Source organism: Gracilinanus agilis, chromosome 3 (assembly GCF_016433145.1).
Source record: "Gracilinanus agilis isolate LMUSP501 chromosome 3, AgileGrace, whole genome shotgun sequence".
In the NCBI taxonomy this organism is placed as follows: Eukaryota; Metazoa; Chordata; class Mammalia; order Didelphimorphia; family Didelphidae; genus Gracilinanus; species Gracilinanus agilis.
Window position 1 is genome coordinate 88,562,803 of NC_058132.1, and position 20,520 is coordinate 88,583,322.

At 37.2% G+C, this 20,520-nt stretch overlaps 1 protein-coding gene across 1 annotated transcript; it reads left to right on the forward strand.

Annotated features, from left to right (window-relative positions):
- The first annotated feature begins 12,329 nt into the window (after window positions 1–12,329).
- LOC123238694 (hemoglobin subunit epsilon) lies at window positions 12,330–14,334 on the forward strand. The gene is made up of 3 exons (XM_044665902.1): window positions 12,330–12,421; window positions 12,541–12,763; window positions 14,206–14,334. The coding sequence occupies exons 1-3, from the start codon at window positions 12,330–12,332 to the stop codon at window positions 14,332–14,334; spliced, it is 444 nt and encodes a 147-aa protein (XP_044521837.1).
- The last annotated feature ends 6,186 nt before the right edge of the window (window positions 14,335–20,520 follow it).

A 20,520-nucleotide genomic window follows, 5' to 3' on the forward strand; every position in this document is an offset into this window, starting at 1 on the left:
AGCCAACACATATTTCCACTGAGTTTTACATGTGTCATTGATCAAGACCTATTTCCATATTATTGATAGTTGCACTGGGGTGATCATTTAGAGTCTACATCCCAAATCATATCCACATCAGCCCATATGTTCAAGCAATTGTTTTTCTTCTGTGTTTCTACTGCCAGAGTTCTTCTTCTGGATTTGGATAGCGTTCTTTCTTATAAGTCCCTCAGAATTGTCCTGGGTCATTGCATTGCTTCTAGTAGAGAAGTTCATTACATTCAATTTTTAACACATTGTATCCATCTCTATGTATAAAGTTCTCCTGGTTCTGCTCCTTTCACTCTGTGTCACTTCCTGGAGGTCATTCCAGTTCACATGGAATTCCTCCAGTTCATTATTCCTTTGAGCACAATAGTATTCCATCACCAACAGATACCAAAATTTGTTCAGCCTTTCCCCAATTGAAGAGCATATCCTTGTTTTTCCAGTTTTTTGCCACCACAATGAGTGCGGCTATCAATAATTTTATACATGTCATTTTCCTTATGTTCTCTTTGGTGTATAAACCCAGAAGTGGAATAGCTGGATGAAAGGGCAGGCAGTATTTTAGCACCCTTTGGGCATAGTTCCAAATTGCCATCCAGAATGGTTGGATCAACTCACAACTCCACCAGCGATAATAGCAATATTTTTTGATGAACAACTGTGAATGACCTAGTTATTTTCAGCAATATAGTGATCCAAGACAATCCTAGAGATTCCTGGAGAAAAATGCCTTCTGCCTCCAGAGAAAGAACTTTTGGAGTCTAAATACTGACCAAAATATACTATATTTTACTTTCTTTTTTTATTTGTTTGAGATTTCTTCCATGAAATGACTAATATGGAAATATGCTTTCCATGAATATACAAAAAAAAACTATATCAAATTGTTTAGAGTTTCCAGAATGGGAGAGAGAGAAAAAGAATTTGGAATTCATCATTTACAAAAAGAATGTTAAAATTATTTTTACATATTATTCATGAGAAAATAAAATAGTATTAAAAAACAAAGAATAAGGGGAGGAAAAGGATGGCAGAGGCCAGAAAACTATCTTTTTTTTTTTTTTTTTACTTTTTTTTTTTAAAACCCTTACCTTCCATCTTTGAGTCAATACTGTGTATTGGCTCCAAGGCAGAAGAGTGGTAAGGGTAGGCAATGGGGGTCAAGTGACTTGCCCAGGGTCTCACAGCTGGGAAGTGTCTGAGGCCAGATTTGAACCTAGGACCTCCTGTCTCTAGGCCTGGCTCTCAATCCACTGAGCTACCCAGCTGCCCCCAGAAAACTATCTTTTAATAAGGATAAATTGAAGGAATTATTTATATTTAGCTTCAAAAAAAAAAAGACTGAGAGAAGGACAAGAAGATTATCTTCTGTGTTTAGTTGCAGGTCTCTCAAGAGAAAAGAGATTAGTTCTACTAGACTACTACTAGTTCTATGACAGCAGAGCTAGGAATAATGGATGGAAGCTACAGAGAGCTGTAATTAGTCTCACTGAATGGAGAAACAGCAGAGATATTGAAAAGTGAAATGGGCTATCTCATGTGGTAGTGAATTCCTTGTTAATGGAAATATTCTAATAGAGTCTGAATGGCAACCTTCAGGAGACATTTTAGAGGGGATTCCTTTTTAGGTATGGTTGGTATTAAATGTTTTCTCAGATTATTTTTTAACTCTAAAATTCTGTGATACTCTGAAGCAGATTTATAAGGAGGACTTTCCTAGTATTTAAAGCTAACCTAAAGCTTTATAGGTTGTTTAATGACTTAGAGAAGTTACTATCAATGTAAATGTACAAAGTAGTTGTTAGAAAACCATCAGTCAGGGATATTGTAGAGAGGACTGCTGTGTGAGGTGGCAAATGAACTCAATGTCCTCCAAAGTGCCATCTAAAATGGAAATGCTATGATTCTATAGTCATATCTCTTCTCATCCCCTTTACACAACTTGGCACAAGATTGGATGTATAAGTGATCAATACAGATATTGTGATTTGATTATTATTATGAAGCCTTGAATCAGACTATGGAATTGGCACAGAGCCCTAAATGATATGAGATACTCTGGCTGGTAGAGAAGCCTTAGCAGGTCAGAGACAAGTCCTGGGATACAAAAGGGAATTGAAAAGAGAATGAGATATAGCCATGGGGTGAACCTGAGTTCAGGTCCTAGTCTCTAGCTCTCACTTTCTTCATCTCTAAACTGGTGGACTAGATGGCCTCTGAGACTCCTTCCAGTTCTAGCTCAAAAATTCTGTCATTCTATGCTCTTATTAGTAACTTCAGAAGAACACTACCAGTTTATTCACATTCCCTTATTCACACTCATATACTGAAGGATATCCCCAAAACCTGTTTCTAATTCAGATACTGAGGTATAATGTGGCCATATCCTCACTCTGCCTTTTTAACCCTGGTCTCTTATAAGTTTGGCAAATACTCTCCTCCCTTCCTTTTGTACCCTCTCCCAACTTAAACTTCTCTTTAACATTTTCTAAAAGAGCATTGGGATTTAAGCCAGAGGGTTGACCATTTACTAGTTATATGATGACGAATAAGACATGTAGCCTCTCAGGATTTTGCCTTTACTATAATTGGGGATGGTATTGCATATGACATTTATCTCTCAGAATAGTTGTGAAAATCAAATGATTTAATGTTTGCAAAGTGCTGTATGAATCTGAAAATAGCTCTTGGTAGTGAGGAGATCCCAAAGTCTTCATTATTATAACGTCCTATTAATGGCATCCACATGGAACAAGGATGATACCTCCCACCCCCTCTTCCTCAAGTTTATTGGGCTAGGAGTTCTTCTAATCTTATTTAGATAATCGCATCATTTAGGACTCTGTACCAACTCCATAATCTGACAGTAGATCATGGTAACTCCCATTTCTACAACTTCTTAATGTTTCTAAAATATTTTCCTCACAATGTTATAAGTTTCAATGGTAATAAATAGTATTATTATTATTTTTCAGGTAAGGAAATTAAGCCTCCGAGGGTTTAAGTGATTTCACACTCTATCTGGATAATGTTCCTAATCCCAGCATATCATGTGTCTGCATAAAGAAATGTGGTTCCTGTGTGGTCTTCCCATTGAGGGAAACAGCAGGGCTTGGAGCTCTGTCTCAAACTGCTTCCTTCCAGTGGTCAAATAGTCCTCACTGGAGCTTCTGGGATTTAGAAATATGTCTCTACTACTCGTTTATGCCTTTCTAAAATTAGAGATAAGTGCTGTTCCTTCTCAATCTCTATTTCAAAAGACTGAAGAGGTTTCTCTTTAAAAAATGATCTTGTTTGTTCTTCAGTACCCCGTTTCATTCTTTCTTACCCCACAAAGTCCTGGATAAAAATAAGGACTATAGCTGAGGTTAAGAAAGAGAGGTAGGGGGCAAGGCTGGAACTCTAGCCTCCAGGCTCTAACTATGCTGAGCCTGACTCAGCAAACCTGAAGCTCTCTGAGTAGGGAAGCTGAGAGCACCCTTGTCTATCAGAGTCCCCAGTTGAGGCAGGGCAGGAGCTATCAAGGTCTTACAGGTGGTTGTGGGAGGCATCCTCAGATTCAGGATATGAGATAGGAAAAGAAGTCAGGAAAGCAAGGTCAGGGTGTGGACCTTAGCTCTCCAGAGAGATAGAGTATGTGCACAGGGAATGGTTGGTAGTGGCTAGAGAAGTAGGGCACGAGACAGTGTTGGCTTGGAGAAGGAGCAACTCCTATTCAATTGCCTAGTCATGATGATCATCCCCAATACAAGACACTCTTCTCCCTCCCAGCCTCCCAACCATTTGACCCTGGAGCAGACCGTGTCTAGAAACATAAATATTTGGTCATAATATCTGCCCAGGAAAAGGGCCATAGGGGAGGGCTCAAGAACTGGACCCAAACTCTAATTCTTAGGAGAAAGGTGATAAATTCTGAGTCAGAGCTCAAAGGTCTGGAGTCACTGAACATTCTTTCCTGAACACATTAATCAGAAGTTTTTGTGTAGCTGTTGACAGTAAGATGGGAAAATATTAGCATGGTTGATACATTATTGGACTGGATTAATAAAAGTCTGGCTCCATTTTGCTTTTATAACACTGATTCTGCCTCCATCAAATCTCTTGCATTTCTCTCTTTTCTCCTCAGTTTAGGTGGCCTCTGTCCTTCTTCTAAACTTCATCACCTCTCACCTAAATAATTACAATAGTCTCCAAATTCTTCTCTCTGTGTTCTGCCCTCTTCCCCCATCTACTCTGTCCTTCACAAAGGTGCCAAAAATTTCTAATGAACACATTGGAGTATGTCATTTCCCTACACAAAAACCTTCAGTGGTCTCCTATTATGTATAGGATAAAATATAAACTTCCTCATCTGGGTCTGAAGGCCCTCCATAATCTATCTCCAACTCACATTTCTTGCCTAATTTCATACTAGTTTCTTTCTATACTCTCTGTCTCAGACGTGTAAGCCTGACATTTATTTTCTGATTTTGTTCTACATTCTTCCATCTTCATAAATTCCCACTAAATATATTTATTTGCATATATATGCATATGTGGATATATATATATATACATATATTTAATTAATTGAATAAATATTTCATTTTCTCATCTCTGTAATTAGAATGTTAGTAACATCTTCATAATTGAATCCCCATGATTCCTGGGGAAGAACAATAGTATTTCTAAAGCTATAGAGGTGAAATAGACATGTTCCAGCCCTCTTCTGCAAAGTCATGCACCAGAACTTTGCATAAGATTTCACCTGTCTGTCTCTCTCTCTTACAGAGGCTATGGAGAAAACAAAGAGAAAGGTCAATAAAATGAGAGGAAAGGAGTGGGAGTTTATGGGAAAAAAACAAATAAAGGGGAAAAGAGGATTTAGAGGGAGAGAGAAAAAGAAGACATGAAAACAGGAGAAAAGGAAAAGGAAGGAAGGAGAAAGGGAAAAATAAAAAAGGAAAGGAGAGAAGGGAGGAAGGAAGGAAGAAAGGAAAGTAGGAAGGATAAAGACTAAGAAAAGATGATCATACATAATAATTAAGAGCTCACAGGTAACTCTGGAGACAGAAGTTTCAATCTAGGAATGAGATTGAAAGCCAGAATCCAAAGAGCTGAGAAGCTCAAGGAAAAGTAGAGGCAGAAATTATATATAAATCTTTGTTTTTATCTAGAAGTTTGGCTGACAAAGGAGAAAATATGTAGGATGACAGCTTGAAAGGGCTTTAGGATATTGTGAATTGTTTAACTCTTAGAGATAAGAATGTTTTTTTAATTTATTTATTTTAATTTAATTAATTAGTTTAGAATATTTTCCATGGTTACATGATTCATGACCTTTCCCTCCTTTCTTCCCTCCCTCTTTCCATAGCCAAAATACAATCCAACTAGGTTTTACTAATGAGATGGGAAATTTTAAGGAAGTAGGGAAGGGATTTTTAGGTAATGGAAAGTTTGAAGATTAGATGAGGGGAAGATTGGTGTTCTGATTTGCAGGAAAAGAAGGTGGGAGATGGAATCAAAGGTATCTCTAAATGGTAATAAACTTGGCAAGGAGAAAGGTAACCTCATTTTAGAGAAAAGAACAGGGAGAATGAGGAATGATGTTGTGTGAATTCTCTATGAAAAGAAGGGGAAAATCAAGAGTTCATGTTGAATAGTCCCAGTTTTCTCAGTAAAGTAAGAGGTAAGGTCCAGGAAAAAGAAGTTTTGGGAAGAGAAAGTCTGGGAAAAAATATTTTTGGGAAATGAGATAGGGAATTATACAAGAATAAAAGGATGGCCTGGCAACAGTGAGGGACCATTTGAAACTGAATAACATGAATTTATTATGCACCTTCTCATCACAATTATGTGCATATTGATGCAAATTAGTATCTTCTCTGGAATTTAAGGCCTTAGAAAGTTGTCTACAGCATCAAGAAGTTTCAAAACTTTTCCAGAGTCACCTAGCTGGTATATGTCAGAAGGAGGATTGAACACTGCTTTTGCAGACTTTGAGGCTAATTATTTATTCCCTAAGATAAATGTCTTTACTACATTTTTATGTTGCTATAGAAATCTGAGTTATTGCTATTTGCTAATTACCTCTGACCATCATAGCAGGAAGATGGGGAACACAGTTGTGCCTTAAACTCATTCGTTCATTCTTTCAACTTTTGAGTACATACTATGTACCAGGCACCAAGGATGCAAAGACAACTCTTCAAAAATCCATTTTTTGAGGGTGTGCATGCATTCTGTCTTGGAGAAACAACATAGATACAAAATAGAACACGCAACTTTGGCTTGAGGACCTTGCCCCAACACACACACACACACACACACACACACACACACACACACACACACACACACACACCTTATAGGTATAGGTTTGGCATTGGAGCAAAAACTGATCTTTCATACTGTGTACTCTGGGTATTTGGTGGGGCCTCCACAGACCCTTTCCTGATCCTCAGCCCTGAGCAATTCTCTACCTTATCTGCACACTCCAGCTGGGTGCTCATCCACCCCAGTTATCACTGACCCACATTCCCCCTGGAGGAAGAAAACAGAGCAGCCTCTGATGATAAGAGACCTCTAGGCAGGGCTGATGATACAGGGCAGAGTTGAGAGAAGAATGGGGCCCAGGATGATGCCTCCTGGAACTGACCCCTCACCCTCACTTCTTCCTTTACCTACATCATGATTTTGATGGGTATACAGATGAATACTGAGAATAAGAAAGTATTTCTCCTTTATCCAGAGATGCCTAGTTTGGTAGATCCCTCAATGGTGCATCAACCTCAACCTCATTGCTCTCTTTAAAATTACCCTCTGTAGCTGTATTTAAGTATTTGAAGGGATTTCTTGGCAAAGGGTATTGGTTACTGCCTTAGTGCATGTCATGAGCATCTTTCACCTAGATTATTGTAGTAGTCTAATTGGTCTCCTTGCTTGAAGTTTCTCCAACCTGTGGCAAAAGTGATTTTTTTCAAGCAAAAATATGATCAGGTCACTGCCTGACACAATAAAGTCCAGTGACTTTCCACTCCCTCTAGATCATCTCATTTAGTTCTTAAAGCTCTTCACAACCTGGCCCCAACTTAGCTTTTTTTTTTTTTTTTTTTTTTTTTACTTTTTTTTTTTATTTTAAACCCTTAACTTCTGTGTATTGACTTATAGGTGGAAGAGTGATAAGGGTAGGCAATGGGGGTCAAGTGACTTGCCCAGGGTCACACAGCTGGGAAGTGTCTGAGGCCGGATTTGAACCTAGGACCTCCCGTCTCTAGGCTTGGCTCTCAATCCACTGAGCTACCCAGCTGCCCCTCCCAACCTAGCTTTTAAACTTCATTCCCTAGTTCTTTCTCACTCTTGCCCTCTGTAATCCAGTCAAACTCTCTTCCTCTCTGTTATTCACAACACTCAGTTTCCCATCCCTTTGCTTTTTCATTGGTCATCTCCAATGTTGGAATGTTTTTTTCTCCTCATTTTTTTTCAGTGGAATCTCTTTCTTCCTTCAAAATGTAGTTCAAGAACAGACCGCCCCTTTTTATATAAAGACTTTACTTATTTCATAACTGCTAACTTCCTCCTTTCTAAAATTACCTTGTATTTAATTATTTGTATGAATTTATATCTATTCTATTATACTTGTCCATAAATTTGCAGTCTCCACTCACAACTATCGTACATTTAACTACACTGTATTCTATATGTAGGTCTCCTCCAGTAAAATGTAAACTCTCTGAGATTGGGGATTGTATCATTCTTTGACTTTGTAACCCCTGGCACCTAGCACAGTGCTGGTAAATAAAAGGCCCCTATAAATGTATGTTTATTGGTTGATCAGTTAGATTTATTCTGCTTAGCCTGAGAGGAAAGAAGTAAGAGCTAAGGGTAGGATACAGAGAACCAGATTTTGGCTTAAGATAAAAAAATGGCATCATAATAGATTGCTTCAAAAAGTATTAAACTAGAATCCCTTGAAGTTTCAAACAGAGGAAAGATGACACTTACTCAGGGAGGCTGTAGAGAAGATTCTTGAATGTTGAGCAAAGTTGAGCCCCAAGAAACTACAAAGATTAGATTCCTTTCAGCTAAGTCTGTCTCTAAATGCCACTAGTTGTGAAGATCAAATGAGATGAACTTTTTTTTTTTAGGATTTTTTTTTAAATCCTTGTACTTCGGTGTATTGTCTCATAGGTGGAAGAGTGGTAAGGGTGGGCAATGGGGGTCAAGTGACTTGCCCAGGGTCACACAGCTGGGAAGTGGCTGAGGCCGGGTTTGAAGATAAACTTTTTAAAACATAGAAAAGTTGTATGCACTCGTGAGGTGTATTATTACTATTAACACCCTTAGTCTCATTAGGTTGTGAATGACTTACCATACTTCCTTTAGTCTTCCCTTAGAATCCTAGGCTCACATAGAGGGATGGAAGTTCAAGAGATTAAAAATTGTTTCTAAATGAAGAAGAAAACATATGATTTATCACATGGTTTGATAGGTATATGATTGGGGGTTTTGGCATTAAAATATCCCTCTATTGCAAATATGAATAACATGAAAATAGGTTTTGAACAATGATACATCTATAACCCAGTGGAATTGCTTGTCAGCTCTTGAGGGGGAGGGAAGAAGGGAGGGAAAGAACACGAATCATGTAATCTAGTTATTTCTACAAGATCTCCCAAATTTTTCCCTTTCCCTTTCCCTTTTCCAAATGTAAGATTTCCATTTCTGTTGAGTAGCTCTACTTTCACTATCCTATCCTTGAAATTATTCTTGAAGCCATGTCCTCATAGTCTCTCATCATCCCTGAGCCCCCAGGGAGTATAGAAATTCCTGGGAGAAGCTATTTACATCCTCTTGAGCCCAGAGAAGAGCCTGATCAGAATTTCAAAGTTTGACACTCTATTGGACCAACTTATTTCCCATATCGTGGACTATTAGGTGATGGCAAATTCAGTCCCCATGCAATGGACCTAAACAATTCAAGAAATTCAGTTGCCAAACACTTAAATGTAAATGAACATGGGGTTATTTTCTGTCTCTTTAAAAAGGTTTCCACAAAAAGGAGCCAAAAAGCCCCTCACTTATTAATGTATAGACATCTTGATGGATGTGATGCAATGTCTGAGCACTCCAGAGCTCCCTGAGGAGTAATGAGGGTTAGACTATTATAGTATCAGGAGAGAAGTGAGGATCCCTAAATGAACCAGACTGAAAGGAGATGGACTAAACCAGGGACTGAGGAACCAACTACACAAAACAAGTAAAACAAAATGACACTCAAATATTCAAGAAAAAAAAAAGTAATTTCAGTTAGCACTTATTTAACACCACTGTAAAAAGCATGCTTTTAGACCCTGGAGACAAGAACAGGTAATATAATAAAATGGAAAACATAATTGACTTGGAATTAAAGAATTTGGGTTTCAATTTCAGCTTTAGAATATACTATTTATCTGAAAATTCTGTGGTTCTCCTTTTCCCTATCTTTGGAATGAAAAGAAGAATGTGTACTTGATTGCTAAGATTCCTTTCAGCCCCAAATCCATCATCCCATGAAGTAGTTTCCATCCATCAGGGGCTTACATTTCACTGGGGAAAGTAATATTCATCTAGTTAGCACAATAATAAAATTTGAGGAGGGAGAGGTAACTAACTTCTGGGAAGAATCAGGAGAGACTTCAAGGAGAAGGTGGCACTAAATCTGATCCTTGAAGGATTCCAAGAGATAGAAATAAAGAAGGAAAGCATTCTATGGCTTTGAGATGGGAGATGGAATCTTGAGCTCAGGAGAGCAGCTATGAGCTATAGTTGTACAAAAAAAAGAGCCAAAGAAGGAAGTTAAGGCAAGATAAATCTAGAAGTGGTAAACAGAGGCTGCCACAAGTTGTCATGCTATATCCATTAAGAACTGGGAAAAGAGTAAGAAAGGAGAGAGAGAGAGAGAGCAAGAGAGAGAGAAATATGGCTTTCAATTCTGCACCCAACATTTATTGGTAATATGACATAGGGCAAATTGTTTTACTTCTCTGAGGTTTAGCTTCCTGAACTACAAAATGAGAATAAAGACCTATTCTCTCTTATAAGTTTGTTGTGTAAAAATGCTACAAATCTCAAACTACTGTAGAAATGATCTTTGTGGTTGGTATTTGTTTTGACAAAGAAATTCCCTCTTGAAAGATTTCAAGTCAAGGATTTATATGATCCTAAGTCTCCATGGGATGATACTATATTCTGGGGTTTATGGGTGGATGGGGAAACAAATGTTAAGGAACCTGATAGAGGGTATCTGTTTCTTCAGTAATCTGAAGAGTTAGAGAAAAAAAGTTTCTAGCCCAGATCAAATTGTTTGCCATCTCCAGAAGGGATGAGGGAGACAGTTTAGATCTTGTGAGTTTGGAAAACATGTATTGAAAATTGTTGTTGCATGTGGTTAGGAAAAAGGAATATAAATTTTTTAATAGGCCCTTCAAAATTAAATTAAAAAATAAATTTAAAAGTCCAAGCTTGAAAGGAGAAAGAGAAAATAGTTGGGAATATGGGGCACACAAAAAGTTAAGAAAGACCTTGGAAGGTCTGGGCAGAGCATTTTATAAGGGCTCACATTTATGAGTTAGGCATATCTGGGACTTCTGGTCTTCATCTGTCCATGTAGAAGATTCTCCACACAAAGGCACCCCCTGAAGAATAAAACCTCTTAAAATTTTATAGGCAGAGAGAAAGAAATACCATAGACAAAGCTACATAAACACAGACATAGGGAGACAAGAGTCAGGGTAGGGATGAGGGGAGAAGGAGAGAAAGTGAATACTCTAGACCAGAAGGCTGGCAAACATAGCAAACAATACAAACAGGTAGATCCTGGGGTTTCCTCACGACTTACCCCAGTTTTCCCATGGATGTCACACTTTAAAAATTTAAAATTTGAGTTCCATACTCTAAGACTCAAAAATAATGTTGTTTTATTTAAAAATATTTTATGTATTTAGATGTTGTCTCTTCAATTGTTCCTTCATTGTCTTTCATTGCAGGGATCCATTCTTTTTCTTTATCTCTTATTTGAGGTAGTTGAGCCCTTGACTGTGGAAGGAAGAGAGTCTAGAAGATATATAGAGAGGAGAAAGAGAAATTTTAGTTGATAAAGAAGATAACAAAGGGTCTTTTGGAATCCTAAGGAACTAGAGTGAGGGTGTATGTGAGAATGAAGAAAATGGGACAGTTCTGTGTGTCTGGAGATAGGAATAATGAAGCAGACAATATAGGGTCTTTAAAAGAAAAGCCAGGAATGGAAAAGACAATGGAGATAAGTACTGGTCTCAGAGAATATTGATTGTTCACAGGATAATAGAATTTAGAGTTATAATGAAATTTGAATATCAAATATTCACTTATAAGGTATTTTTTTAGCATTAATAGCCATGCAACTAGTATCAGAAGCAGGCTTTAAATTCAGATCTCTCTGACTCTAAAATTGAGTGTTCTTAAAAAAATAAAATTGAGTGTTCTTACCAATGATGACTGAGACTATTTCTCAACCTTTTAAACTTACTCATTGTGGTGATGTCATTTCTCTAAAATTAATAATTATAGAATAATTTTATCCAGATTTTTTTTTGTCAGAGTAGAAGTCTTACTTAAAGAGGTCCCTTTGAAGCTGTTATAATTTCACATACTTTTCATCTTTCCATCTTTATCTCTTTCTCTGATTTGGTGTTTGCTCTGAACTTTGCTCTGAATATTAGGTAATTGGATTGTGTAGTTCTGAAATGACTGCAACATCTATCACTAGTTGTTTCCATTCTGTTAAAAAATTATTTTCATTTGTAATATAGTCTAGTCTCACCATATCTAGTTTGTTTGAGTTTACTGGCCACTCTACTTTTCTCTAGCCATAATATTCTCTTGCCATTTCATTTGGCTCCCTTCCTTTCATTTCTCCCTTAACCTGCCAGAAGGGTCTCAATTCCACTGAAATCTGCTGACTTTGGATGGAGAAGGAAAGTTAGCCAACAGGGAAGTAGGAAACATGAGGAATAATATTTGGATTTGGAAACTAATGTCCCAGGAGCTTAGGAGACCCCTACAGGTCTCCCCAGACATAGACAATGACTAAGTGTCCAGTACAGATAACTACCACACCTACCACTGTCTCCACCCTCAAGGGACTAGTGGTCAGCCCTGACCAATAGCTTCAGAGGTCTGGGGAGAGCAAGGGGCCAGTGAGGGGGAAAGACTGGAAATAAAAGGCAGCCCTAGCCCTACTGCTGCATTAACCTGCTTCTGACACTTCTGTGTTGACAAGCAAGCTTACAAAGACTAACATCATGGTGCATTTTACCGCTGAGGAGAAGTCCACTATCACTTCCCTGTGGGGCAAGGTCAATGTGGAAGAGACTGGTGGGGAAGCTTTGGGCAGGTGAGTATGGGAGCAATGGTTGAAATCAAGCCCAGAGGTCACATACTGGCCTTAAGGGAATTTAAAAACTTCTGGCTCACTATGTATACCCGCAAACTAATTTCTCCCTTCTCCTACAGGCTGCTGGTGGTCTATCCCTGGACCCAGAGGTTCTTTGATTCCTTTGGCAACCTATCTTCTCCATCTGCTATTCTGGGGAACCCCAAGGTCAAGGCCCATGGCAAGAAGGTGCTGACCTCCCTTGGTGATGCCGTCAAGAACCTGGACAACCTCAAGGGTGCCTTCTCCAAGCTGAGTGAGCTGCACTGTGACAAACTGCATGTAGACCCTGAGAACTTCAGAGTAAGTCTTCAGCACTATAGCTCAGCAAGCTAGTGATTGTCCAACTAAGCCTTATTACCATTGTCACAAGGTCTGAAGTGTTTGAGTGTCTGAAGGTCCATGGTTAAAACAAAGGAGAACATTCTAAAGCTTGTCATTGAGGACCTCAAATAGTTTAGGAGATCTTTTTTCCTCTCTAGCTTTACTTCTTTCTGTATCCTGATAACTCTCAGTACCCCCTCTTTCCTTCACAGGCTTTTTTTTCCTTGCCCTCAATGCTTTCCCCCCCAACCCTTCTTTCTTTCCTTTTTCTCTTCATCTTTCAATACTCTCCTTTCCCTCCTTTCAATGTTCTCTCTTTGATTACTGTTCCTTGATTTGTTTCCAGCTCCCTCTTTTTCTCTCTCCTTTTAATCATCTTTGCTCTTCACAATTCATATTCTTCTAATTTTTTTTCTTTTCACTGGATACTTAGTTCCCAACTAGACTTTCCACTTTTGAAAAGCGGGGTGACTTGGGATAATTGTTTATTTGCTCTTTTTCTAGTTTGTGCTATTTGTAGATCTTTGCTTCTCTATCATCATCCTCTGGTCCTACTCTATAACTCAACTTTGGTCAGTAAACTCCTGGAAACCTTGCCATCCCTTAAGCTTGCAAAGTTGTCCCTAAGCCTCAATTTACTCCCTTTTGAAATTGGTAATCTTATTGTTTGCACCAACTACTGTGACTTAATTTTGGAGTGAGAGATATTAGGTTCAAATCCAGGCACTCCTCTTAGAGATCTCTATGATCTCATGCAAATCATTCTATAACTGAATTTTAGTTCCTTCCTTTATAAAATAAGGGAATTAGACTAGTTTTTTTCTGTGTCCCTAGTATTAGATCAAGGATTCTATTTGTCTCTATGAGGTATTTTTAAAATAACATCATTACTTTACTGCTTTTATTTTCATTCTCATTCTTTTCACTCTTTTATTACTTTCATATCATTTTCTTCCCCCTCATCAGTCTCTCTTTTTCATTTTCATCAACCTCCCAATTTCAATTAGCCCATTTCAAACCTGTGTATTAGCCCTTTCAAGTCTCTTAATTTAGTGCTATAAACTCTGGGTTGTGGGAAGAAGACTTAGGAGGTAGGGTGAAGAGGCAGGGAGAAGAAGGTTTGAAAGTAGGAAGAGAAAGGCAAAGGAAACTGAAAAGAATTGTCTATAGCAGAAGATGGGTGTGAGGATCTTAGGGCAACTCTGTGGGACTGGGGACAAGAGAAGATGAAGAGAATAGGGCCCTTTAGAGGGGAAGAACTAAGAACAAAAGGGACAAATAATATCCTAATTTGTGATAAATGATTTGGGAAAAGTTTTAGACATGGATAGGAGAGCATGAGTACACTTCCCCACTAACTAAGCTAAAGCTTTCTCCTTAGAAGGTCCCTGAGTTTGCATTTCGCTTTCTCTTTCCTACAGCTCCTCGGGAATGTGCTGATTGTTGTTTTGGCTGCTCATTTTGGAAAGGAGTTCACTCCAGAAGTGCAGGCTGCTTGGCAGAAGCTGGTGACTGGTGTGGCCAGTGCCTTAGCCCACAAGTACCACTAAACATAGCCCTGTCTATGGTGGGGACCTGTGAGCAAATGGAGGCCCATCTCTTGCATGTAGGGAAGGGAACAATGGTTAGGTACTGCATTGTACTCCCACCCCTTGACCAATAAAATACTTTTATTCTAGCAATCCGTTGTCTTTGTCATTCTCTTGCTTTTGGTCATCCTTATTGGGAGATGGTACCATAAATGGGACTGGGAAGGGAAGAAATTATCTCTGAAAAATCCCGATCATGGAGAAGGAATTTGGTGTATCTAAGGGATACATCGGGAAAAGGCCTGTTTGGAACAGAGACCTAACAGAAAAGTATTGGGAAATGAGGTTGGGCAACTTGTATTATTTATTTAATAGCAGAATGAGGATTTCACCAATTAATCAATCCATAAATATATGATAAGTACCTGCTACTTGACAGGCACTGTTTTAAGTGCTAAAGATATAAAAAGAGGCAAAAACCCCAGTTATTTCTCTCAAGGAGAAAATGGGGAAAATGGATAACATTCAAACACATTTATTAAAAGAAAGCCATATACAGGATAAATTGGCAATAATTAAAAGAGAGAAGGATCTAGAATTGAGAGGGTTTGGGAAAAGCTTCCAATAAAAGATGAGATTAGAATGATACTTGAAGGAAGACAGGAAAGTCAGTAGGCAGAACTGAGGAAAGCATTCTAGGCATTGGGAACAGGAAGAACAAATGTCTAGAACAGAGAGATGAAGCATAGTTTATTGGAGAAGAAGAATGACATACCAAAGTACAAACAGGGCCCAAGAATAAAGGATCAGACACCCAAAGGAAATGAACCTTCAGTTTCAATCTGTCCTGTGCTAGAGACTGGGTCCTTTCTTTAAACTAGGTATCTCATTTTCTTAACTGACATGAAGGAAGTAAATATTCTACAGAAAACCACAACAGATAGGCAGAAACTGAGGACTATAAAAAGGTGGAGTAGTACAAGGAAGAGCAAGATACTAGGCTTTAGTAACCATTTAACAATAGTTGTTCTGAGATGTCCTCTTCAAATGGCTTCTGAAGGATCTATTATTCCTATTTCCCCAAAGATCTGTCATCACCATTATCCATCATTGCATTATTTACATTACAAGAAATTGGAGGATGAGCAGAGCAGGAGAATAGCTGAACCAGAGGACAAAAGAGACATTGAAAGAATTTGCTTCCTGAATGAAAGCCTCAAATGAAAAGTATCAGGAATAGTATAGCAAAATTCCACAGTTCCTAAGTCAAGGAGAAAATGTTGCAAGCAGGCAAAAAAGAAACAATTCAAATATCATAGAGTTTGTAAACAGAATAACACAAGATTTAGAAACTTCTACCTTAAAGGATCAGAGGTCCTGAATTATGATATTCTTGAGGACAAAAGAGCTAGAATTACAACTAAGAATCACCTACTCAACAAAACTGAGTATATTTCTTCAAAGGGAAATAATTAATATTTAATGAAATATACAATATTTAAACATTTATGATGAAAAGACCAAGGCTGAATAAAATATTTTGACTTTCAAAAACAATTCAAGAGAAGCACAAAAAGGTAAACAGGAAAGATAAATCATAAATAATTCAATAAGGTTAAACTGGTTACATTCCTGCATGGGAAGATGAAACTTATAACTCCTAAGATCTTTATCATTATTAAGACATATAGAAGGAGTATACAGAGACAAAGGTCATAGGTATGAGTTGACTATGATGGGGCAATATCTTAAAAAATTAAATTAAAGTGTAAGAAAGAGTAATGCAAAGGGAGAGGTAGAATGATATAAATTATCTCAAATAAAAGAGGCTTGAATGAACTTTTATAGTGGAAGGGAAGATGGAAGAGGTTGAGGGTCGTGCTTTGGTCTTACTCTCATCATGATTGGTTCAAAGAGGGAGAAACATACAAACTTGGTTGGTTATAGAAATCTATCCTACTCTATAGGAAAGTAGGAGGGAAGTAGATAAGAGAAGGGAAGAGGCTGACAAAAAGGAGGGTGGATTTGAGGACTGATGGTTAAGAGCAAAGTGCTTTTGAGGATGGACAGGGAAAAAAGAAAAAGAGAGTAGGAAAATGGGGGGATAGGATAGAGGGAAAGAACTAATCATAATGGTGAAAAAAAGTTTACAGCAAATTTTCCTAATAAGGGTCTCCTTCCTTAAATACATATACAACTGAGCCAAATGTATAAATATACAAGTCATTCTCCAACTGATAAATAGTCAAGGATATGTAGAGGTAATTTTCAAATAAAGTAATCAAGGATAGCTATAGTCATGTGAAAAAATCCACTAAATTAGTGATTAGATAAACACAAATTAAAACAAAAGTGAGGTATCACCTAACACATATAAGACTGACTGATATGGTAGAAAAGGAAGATTAAAATGTTAGAGGGGGTGTGGAAAATTTGAAAATTAATGCATGATTGATGGAATTGTGAACTATTCTGATCTTTCTGGAGTATGCTTTATTATTAGAACTAAACCCCCAAATGCCATAAAACTCTGCATGCCCTTTGACCCAACATTACTACTACTAGATCTATATCCTAAAGAGTTTAAAGAAAAGGGCTAAAGGACCTTTATGTACAATAGATGGTTTTAGCAACTGTTTTCAAAATGGCAAAGAATTGGAAATTGAGGAGATGCCTATCAGGGAATGACTGAACAAACTGTGGTATATGTTTTGTATTACTATTGTGCCATGAGAAATGATGAACAGCATTCTCTCAGAAAAAGACATGGAAAGTCTTACATCATTTGATGCATAGTGAAATGAAAAGAACTAGGAAAACATTGTCTATAATTATAGTAATATTGTACAGTGACACTTATTCTCAGCAATAAAATGATCCAAAACAATTCTGAAAGATTTATAATGAAAAATGCTATTTATCTTCATAGAAATATGGAGTTTGAATGAAGATCAAATAATATATTTAATTTTTTTCTTTTTTATCTCCATTTCCTTTCACAAGATGATGAATATGGGAATCTCATTAACATGATTGCACATATGTAACCTATATCAGAAGAAAGGAAGGAGAAGGAGGAAAGGAATTTGGAACTCAATATTTTTTTAAAAAATGTTAAAATATATTTAATTGGGAAAAATAAGATTAAAATGAAACAAAAACCATGAAAAAGCTGAAGAGATCTTGGAGATTTTGTAGCAGCCCCCTCCTATCTATGTTACACACACACACACACACACACACACACACACACACACACACACACAGAGGAAATTAGGACAGGCAGGTGTTATTTCTCAAGATCACAGAAATGGCATGTGACATAGTTAGGATTTGGAATTAAGGTATTTAATTAAAAAAATACTGCTCTTCCATGCTGCCATTGGTTTCTGTATACCATTGTTTAGGAAGAATATAGGCAAACTCGTTAGAATCCATAAGAAAGCAACATGAATCTGAAGGGTTTTGCATCTGTACCATAAGATAATCAGCAGAAAGCACATGAAATAATTTTTATCCAAGAGAAGAGGGGACAGGAATAAAATGGACGGTGGGGAGAAGGAAGGGAATGATTATTTATTTAGCACTTACTATGTGTCAGCATTATGTCAAAAAATTTTACAAATATTATTTCATTCAATCCTTACAACAACCCTCTGAAGGAGTCACTATTTTTATTATCCTCACTTTATATTTGAAGTAACTGAAGCAAATAGAGTTTTTGTATTGCCCAGGGACACATATCTAACAAGTGTCGGAAGCCTAATTTGAAGATAGGTCTCCCTGAGAAAACTCAGGAGGAAGAGGGAGGGTAGTTGTCTGTCTGTATTTCAAAGGTTACCAAGTAAGAACCTGGAAAGATTTATCTGAAGTAATGCAAAGTGAATTAAGCAGAACCAGGGGAACATTGTACACAGTTAGATGAATGTTGTTTGATTATCAACTGTGAATGATTTACTATTATAAGGCAAGGATCCAAGATAATCTCAAGAGAGTCATGGTTAAAAAGGTTATCTACCACGATAGGTAGATGAAGTCTAAATGTAGATCAAATAATACCATTTTCACTTTATTTCCTACATGTTTTTTTCTCAAATGTGTGATGTGTCTTCTTTCACAATATGCTGAATAATATGTATTGCATCATTGCACATGTACAACATATCATATTGCTTGTAATATCAGAAAGGTGCAAGGAGAAGGAAGAAAAAATTAGCATTAGAAAATGTCAGAAAATGAATGTTAAACATTTTTTTTAAATTTACAATTGAGAAAAATGTGATTAAAAAAAGATGGTCATTTGGAAGACACATTTGTCTTGTTCTGTTTGCTGTTAAATGGAAGAATCAGAGAAATGAATAGAAGTTTCAAAAGTGAATTTTTTGTCTTAATGTGAAGAAATTCCAACAATGAGATCTGTCCATAGGTAGAATGAATTGCTTCCGGTGGTGGTAGGGTCCCATTCATTAGAGGTTTTCTAGTAGAAGATGGGTTTGTCAGGAACATTGGAACAGAGGTTTTCTTTTCTTTCTTTTTTTTTCCAGTGTAGATTTGAATAGATAATTGCTGAAGTCCCTAACTAGAAAATTCTGTAAGTCTCAGATTATATTATTCTAGCTCTTGAGTTATGAGTGATAAAGCTGGCAGACTGTGTTCAGGTAAGCATGTTATATTTTAGGAAGACAATCAGAAGCATGTAAAGAGGAGGCTGAATAAAATGTTGAAGAGACAGGAGATCAGGCTATCTGAAGACTACTAGAAGGAACTAGGAAATCTTATTCAGAAGAAGGGAAAACTTAGTGAGGATCATATTACTGTCTAGAAGTATTTCAAAGGGTTCTCAAAAGAAAAGAATACTTTTCCTTTGAAAAGGAAAAAAAAATTCTGCTAGACCTCAGAAAATGAAAAAAGGAAACTGTTCGGGAAATTGTAAAACAATATGGGAGAGACTAGGTTTAGATCAATATCTCACACCCTACACCAAGATAAATTCAGAATGGGTGAATGACTTGAATATAATGAAGGAAACTATAAGTAAATTAAGTGAACACAGAATAGTATACTTGTCAGACCTATGGGAAAGGGAAAATTTTAAAACCAAGCAAGAGTTAGAAAAAATTACAAAATGTAAAATAAATAATTTTTATTTTATTAAATTAAAAATGTTTTGTACAAACAAAAACAATGCAATCAAAATCAGAAGGGAAACAACAAACTAGAAAAAAATCTTTATAACAAAAAACTCTGACAGAGGTCTAATTACTCAAATATACAAGGAGCTAAATCAATTTTGTAAAAAATCAAGCCATTCCCTAATTGATAAATGGGCAAGGCACATGAATACGCAATTTTCAGATAAAGAAATCAAAACTATCAATAAGCACTTGACAAAGTGTTTTAAATCTCTAATGATTATAGAAATCCAAATCAAAACAACTCTGAGGTACCACCTCACACACAGGGGATTTGGCTAAAATGATAGTAGGGGAGAATAATGAAAGTTGGAGGGGATGTGGCAAAATTGAGACATTAACACATTGCTGGTGGAGTTGTGAACTGATCCAACCATTCTCGATGGCAATTTGGAACTATGCCCAAAGAGCGATAAAAGAATGCCTGCCCTTTGATCCAGCCATAGCATTGCTGGGTTTGTACCCCAAAGAGATCATAGTTAAACAGAGTTGTACAAAAATATTTATAGCCATGCTTTTTGTGGTGGCAAAAAACTGGAAAACAAGGGTATGTCCTTCCATTGGGGAATGGCTGAACAAAATGTAGTATATGCTGGTGATGGAATACTACTGCGCTAAAAGGAATAAGAAACTGGAGGAATTCCATGTGAACTGGAATGACCTCCAGGAATTGATGCAGAGTGAAAGGAGCTGAACCAGGAGAACATTGTACACAGAGACATTGATACACTGTGATAAAATCAAATGTAATGGACTTCTGTATTGGCAGCAATGAAATAACCCAGGACAATTCTGAGGCATTTATGGAAAAGAACACTACCCAAATTCAGAGAAAGAACTGCAGAAGTAGGAACATAGAAGAAAAAACAACCTCTTGAACACATGGGTTGATGTGGACGTGGTTGGGGATGTAGACTGGAAAGGACCACACCAATGCAACTATAAATAATATGTAAATAAGTCTTGATTGATCACACATGTTAAAACCAGTCGAAATGTGCATTGGATAATGGGG